Here is a 6,979-nt window from a genome sequence, read left to right on the forward strand (position 1 = left end):
ATAACAGGAAATGCAAATAATTTGATCAAAGAAATCAAGCAGCAAATGTCACAGGTATTTGAAATGAAAGACCTTGGTGATCTTCATTATTGCCTAGGATTAGAGGTGTGGAAAGATTCTGGTCAAACTTTTCTAACTCAAGGAAAGTATGCCAGAACCCTGTTGGAAAGATTCAGAATGGAACAGTGCAAAACAGCAGCAACACCATTGCAGCAGAACCTCAAGTTAAGCAGTGACGATGGCACAAAACAGGTGGATGCCACTTTGTATAGACAGCTAGTGGGAAGTCTGATATATCTTACGACAACTAGGCCTGATCTGGCATACTCTGTTAGTGTGCTGAGCCAGTTTATGTCCAGACCACTTGACAGTCACTGGAATGCAGCAAAATGTGTGTTGAGGTACCTTAGTGGTACTTGTAATTATGGTATTTTATACACTGACATTTCTGATGTTACTTTAGCAGGTTATTCAGATTCTGATTGGGCAGGCAACCTGGATGATCGTAGATCCATCACAGGTTATGCATTTAGTATTGGATCCGGGGTTATTTCATGGAGTAGCAAAAAGCAAAGCACTGTAGCATTATCATCATGTGAAGCAGAGTACCAGGCGTTGTGTGCAGCTACATGCGAAGCCATCTGGTTGAGGAGATTGCTCAGCGATGCAGGCGAAGAACAAAGAGAAGCAACCAGCATTAAAACTGACAACCAGAGCACAATAAAGCTTGCATACAATCCAGTTTTCCATAAGAATACTAAACACATTGACACTCAGTTTCACTTTGTACGAGAAAAGATACAGTCTAAGGAAATTTGTGTGGATTATTGTAATACTTGTGATAATTTAGCTGACATTTTTACTAAGCCTCTAGGGCGAGTAAAGTTTGAGTTATTTAGAGGGATGTTAGGTGTGCAGAATAACCCTTTCTCCATTAAGGGGGGGAGTTAGAAATAATGGAGAAATGGTTATGTGGTTGTAATGTACCTTCTTAGTTTAGGAGTTGTTCCTAGAATTTAGGAGGTTGTTTTCAGCTACCTATTTTTCAGTCATGTATTTAATATGTAATATTCATTCATGTAATGCAGAGTGAATGTGAGCGAGAGTCTCCTCCTTGTTTGAGTGCAGTCTCCAGGTGATGTACACACCTGTGAGCTGCAACTCCTTCTGATAATTCAAAGTTTGATTATTTTTATCTTTATTATATTATGTTAATTTTATTATTGTTAAATATATAAATATTTATATATATATAGAGGTTGTTACTATTTATATAATTATTAATAAGTATGAATAGTCATTTTCTAATAAACAAATTAACACTATATATTTAATAATTAGTATTAATGTAATTGATAAATGTCTAGAAAACTATAAAATTACTTTTAATTAATTTTTCAAAAAAGCAATCTTTTTGCTCACTACTTCTAGAATGCTTTTTAATTTATTCAAACTTCAAAAAGACGGCAAGATTTAATTAATCTCTAGTGCGGTCTTTCTTTTTGAAAATGAGAATGCTTTTTCACTTATTCAAACTTCAAACAGGTGACAAGATTTAATTAATCTAAGTGAGGTCTTTCAGACTTCAAAAAGACGGCAAGATTTAATTTATTCAGACTTCAAAAAGACGGCAAGATTTAATTAATCTCTTGAGTGCGGTCTTTCTTTTTGAAAATGAGAATGCTTTTTCATTTATTCAAACTTCAAACAGGTGACAAGATTTAATTAATCTAAGTGAGGTCTTTCTTTTTGAAAATGAAAATGCTTTTTCACTTACTCAAACTTCAAACAACCGGAAAGATTTAATTAATGTGAGTGCGGTCTTTCTTTTTTAAAATTACCAGCGGAGAAAATCTCGGAAAGACTTTTGATAATGCAAGGACGGTCTTTTCGTCACCTAATTTACTCCCGTGGTGTATGCAACCAATGCATTTTGATTAATTTTATTTTATTAGTGATATTCTTTCTTACTTTTGCGGAAACTGGGTATTTACCATCATTGTTTATAAGTCACTGCCTACTTTATTCAAACTTCCACACAAAACTGGGTATTTACCGTCATTGTTACCCAAAAATTCGACGGACTGGACGATTTCGAGACAACTTTATTCCAAGTTCGAATTTCTATGAATTCTAAATTCAAAGTTACAAATGTATCTATGCGTCTATATAAACAATCACAATTTGGTTTTCTGAAGCATTGTGATTGTTTGTGTTTCACAGAAGGAAATGATGGATACCTGTTACGTCCCTTCTCTTTTCTGGTGCTGCCAGCTTTTCCTCTTTTATTCCATTCTCTTTTTCAATCCTCCTTTTGTCTTTTCCACACCCATCGCCCATTTCCCTCACCATCCTCCTCGACTCACCAATGCTTCCGATCAACACGCTCTGCTTGCATTCAAGTCTGCAATCACATATGATCCGTACCAGTCCTTAGCCACGTCTTGGATGCCAAATGTTTCATTCTGCCACTGGACGGGCATCATATGCAGCAGGCGCAGGCAGAGAGTCGTTTCCCTAAATGTTTCAAGCATGGCATTACAAGGTACAATCTCTCCCCTTCTCGCCAATCTCTCCTTTCTTAGAGTACTCAGCCTTTGCAATAACAGTTTCCACGGCTACATTCCCTATCAATTGGGAACCCTCTCTCGCTTAAAGATGCTTCGCCTGTCTCTCAATCAACTCCAGGGTTCCATTCCGCCCACTCTCGGTAGCTGCCGCAGTTTGAGGAACTTGACTCTCTCGTATAACAATATCACAGGAAACATTCCCCCACAACTATGTGTTCTCCCCAACGTAATAACCGTGTACTTGTACAGTAACAATTTGATGGGAACAATCCCGCACTGCTTGGGAAACATATCCTCTTTGCAGTACTTAGACTTGTCTGAAAACAACCTTCAGGGCAGTGTTCCTTCCGAATTGGGTATGCTAAGCCAGCTCCGCTATTTTTCTCTGGGTAAAAACCATCTGACGGGACGCATTCCGTCTTCGTTGTCTAACTGCACCAATCTTGAACTATTGCAAATATCTTTTAACCCATTAGTTGGCCACATTCCGTCGGAATTGTGTACCAAGAAGACCGCCCAGTTAAAGGAACTCTATTTGAGTACTAATCAGCTGAGTGGCAGCGTTCCTTCATCCCTCTTCAATTGTACCAAGTTACAATTGATTGACTTAGTAGGAAACCAGCTCAGCGGAATAGTGCCTATGGAGTTGGGTAAATTGACACATCTCCGGCGACTTGAGTTGGGCGGCAATTACCTTATTAGCGGCAACACCACGACAAGCCCCATTCTTACTGCTCTTAGTAACTGCTCCGATCTACAACTAGTAGACTTATCTGAGAATAACTTCACTGGGCAATTGCCGTTTTCTATAGGCCACCTCTCTACAAAACTCGACCACTTAAACCTGGGTATCAACGAATTCGCTGGGGAAATACCTACGGCTATTGGAAATTTAAGTAGCTTAACATTCCTTGGTTTATATGATAATTCTTTTACCGGGTCAATCCCATCTTCAGTTGGTATGCTTCAGAAGTTGGAGAGGTTATATATGGATTCCAATAATTTACAAGGGAACATCCCAATGGAAATTGGGCAGCTAAAGGGTTTAGGTCTCTTATATATTTTTGGAAATAATTTGTCTGGAAAAATCCCTGATTTTATGGCTAACCTTCAACAATTAAGATATTTAGATCTTAACCATAACCAGTTTTCAGGAAACATACCTGCAAGTTTAGGGAAATGTGTGAACTTACTACTGCTAGATCTGTCATACAACAAGCTTAGTGGGAAGAGCTTGCAGGCCTTGCAAATTTAGCCTTCTATTTCAACTTGTCAAACAATTTATTACATGGCCATGTGCCTTTAGAACTAGGAAAGTTCAATAAGCTTCAAGCTATAGATATTTCTGCAAATCAAATAACTGGCTACATTCCAAGTAGCCTTGGAAGCTGCCAAGAAGTAGAATATCTGAATCTTTCTAATAACGCACTTGAAGGTCCAATTCCAGTGTCAATCAATGAACTTCTAAGTCTTCAAGACCTAGATCTCTCCTCCAACAATTTGTCAGGGGGAATACCCGTATCACTAGCAAATCTCACATTGCTCCACCACTTGAATTTTTCTTTCAACAAGCTATCAGGAGAAGTCCCTAAAGGTGGAGTTTTCAAAAAGATTGGCGCCACAGCATTTATGGGAAATCTTGGTCTATGTGGACCTTGGGTAAATCTACCACCATGCTATGCTCATAAACATAAAAGTGTTTCGAATCTCAAAAGAGTTATCATACCTGTTGTTGTTGTAGCAATTGTTGTATTGTGTTTGTTTCTTGCAATCTTGTGGAGACGGAATTGCAGGAGAAATATTCAGAGAGAGATTGGTCCATCATTAAATGTGGGGCATCGAAGAATCTCCTATGCAGAGCTCGCCATTGCAACAAATGAATTTAGTGATGCAAACTTGTTAGGAATTGGTAGTTTTGGAAAAGTGTACAAAGGGATTTTGAATGATGGCACAATGGTTGCTGTCAAGCTTCTCAATCTACAAAATGAAGGGGCTCAAAAGAGTTTCGATAAAGAGTGCAAAGTTTTGGGTAGAGTTAGACACCGAAATTTGATTCGGGTTATAACTTGTTATTCAGATCTCCAAATCAAAGCTTTGATATTTCCATTAATGCCAAATGGAAGCTTAGAAAAGTGGTTATATCCTGATGATGGAGAACAAAGTCGTTTGAATTTGATTCAAAGGTTGAATATAGCAATAGATGTCGCCCAAGGCATGACATATCTCCATCACCATTGTTTTGTGCAAGTGATTCATTGTGATTTGAAACCCAACAATGTGTTGTTGGGTGAAGATATGACTGCATATTTAATAGACTTTGGCATTGCTACTGTATGTTTTGCAAATAATGAAGATGGGGATATCACTTCTACAAATGCACTCAAAGGATCTACAGGCTACATTCCTCCAGGTATTATTTAAACTACATACCATATTTTAATTAATCTTGTGATTTTTTTTCTAAATCTTTATTAACCATTGTGAATTAAAAACCTTAAGATGATGATCTATGAATGCAGAATATGGAGTGGGTGGACAAGTCACAACAAATGGTGATGTTTATAGTTATGGAATAGTGCTATTGGAAATGTTCACTGGAAAGAAGCCCACCCACAACATGTTTGTAGAAGGAATGAACTTGCAAAAATGGGTGGGTAGCAGTTTTCCAAACCGACTAATGGATGTGGTGGACTTGGGTTTACTAAGGAGGACGGCTAGTTGTACTGAGGAAGATAATAATCTCAATTGTCTTAGTTCATTAATAAATGTGGGATTGCTTTGCACAAATGAATCTCCTGAAGGACGACCTACTATGATGGTCATTCTAGGCATGCTGCAAAACATCAGAGACACTTTTTTGAGCCTTGGTGCCATTCCCAATTTGCAATCAAATATAACACATTTATTGGGTAGTACAAGCACTACTCTCAACAACATTTGTGAAGGTCAAAGTTCTTCAACATCTTAGTCTATTGTAATAAACTTGTAGTTGTGTAGCTAAGCCACAAAGTAATTTGAATCTTATTTCCATTTCCTTCTTTGTACATAAATTGTTGTTGTTAATTACATGTCATTCCCAAATTCCAATAAAATATAACACATTTGCTGGGTAGTACAAGCACTATTCTCAACAACATTTGTGAAGGTCAAAGTTCTTCAACATCTTAGTCTATTGTAACAAACTGGTAGTTGTGTAGCTAAACCATGAAGTAATTTGAATCTTATATCTCTTTTTTAATACTGTGCATAAATCGTTGTTGTTAATTACATACAAACATGAACAACAAAGTTAGATCCACTATGAATGCATCCCAGTGTGGTTGTATTTTTGTTTTTGGTTAAAAAATTTTGACTTTTAATTTTAAAGTTTTGAAAAAAATAAACATGAAACTGAATATTTTGAAAATTACAAATTAATTTTTAAATTTTTAAAATTTAAATTTCTATTTTCTGATTGGTTCATTTACATAAAATTGAATGTTCAGAATTTTTTTTTATTTAAAAATAAAATATATATATTACCAAATCTCATAACAATTATTAAACAATACACCTATCAAATCTGAATATTTTCATATGATTTTCTATATACAAAGAACTCGACCTCTGACTAACGATTTGTGTCATTAATTGTCCGCTACTGGCACTGTAGAGAGATACACACACAAACCAATTGATTGCTGGAAGAAATTAATGCTATGTAACAGATCTCAGATCTCATTTATGACATAGGAGGTATGGACTGTGAAGGAGATTTGGTTCTCCTTAATTGCCTGTGTGTGGTTTCCTTGTTTTTCGCCACTATTATGGCAGGGACGAGGCCATGGACAGCCGTAGGGGCACCAGGACTAGTGTTGTAACTGAATCTTGTAAGCCTGAAATTTCAAAACTTCTCTTAGACAAACTTGTATTAAAAAAAATTTCACTTGCAAAAACCTGCTTGTCAGCTTAATATAAACCTGCACTTGCAAAAAGATCTTTTATTCCTTATCAAATGTGTAGTCTGTCCAACTGTAGGTTGTCAATATTTCGGGTCATTTCAAATTGGGTCGGTATACTTCCATTGAAGCTGTAGGTACGGTTGTAGAGACTGCTTTGTTGACTGAGATTTCAAACAAGGATCATAACAATATTGATGAACTTCTTGTCATGGAAAATGAAGCATTTTAAAAAAACGCAGATGGAGTAAATGAACATTCTGAACAAATGGAGTAGGAATTTAAAAACCCGCGACATGGGTTTTTTTTGCAGAGCGATCCCAATTGTCTTCATACCGGGCAGATTCGAAAAATTGCACACCATTTGAGGGATTTTGCTGGTTCTTCCAAGAGGCGATACAGAAGCCAAACGTAAAGTGATTTGGAAATGAAGCCAGAAAAAGATTTCGATGCTAAAAGGAAAACCTCATG

At 36.8% G+C, this 6,979-nt stretch overlaps 1 protein-coding gene across 1 annotated transcript; it reads left to right on the forward strand.

The window, feature by feature from the left end:
* The first annotated feature begins 2,111 nt into the window (after window positions 1–2,111).
* Window positions 2,112–5,659, forward strand: LOC149174100 (uncharacterized). The gene is given in 3 exon segments (XM_089422531.1): window positions 2,112–3,796; window positions 3,799–4,980; window positions 5,090–5,659. Coding segments are annotated over 3 exon segments (3,198 nt in total). The 5' UTR covers window positions 2,112–2,229; the 3' UTR covers window positions 5,539–5,659.
* The last annotated feature ends 1,320 nt before the right edge of the window (window positions 5,660–6,979 follow it).

The sequence above is a fragment of the Pinus tabuliformis genome, chromosome 4_1, assembly GCF_031772625.1.
Source record: "Pinus tabuliformis cultivar Carrire ecotype Pingquan chromosome 4_1, CPIR1, whole genome shotgun sequence".
Lineage (NCBI taxonomy): Eukaryota > Viridiplantae > Streptophyta > Pinopsida > Pinales > Pinaceae > Pinus > Pinus tabuliformis.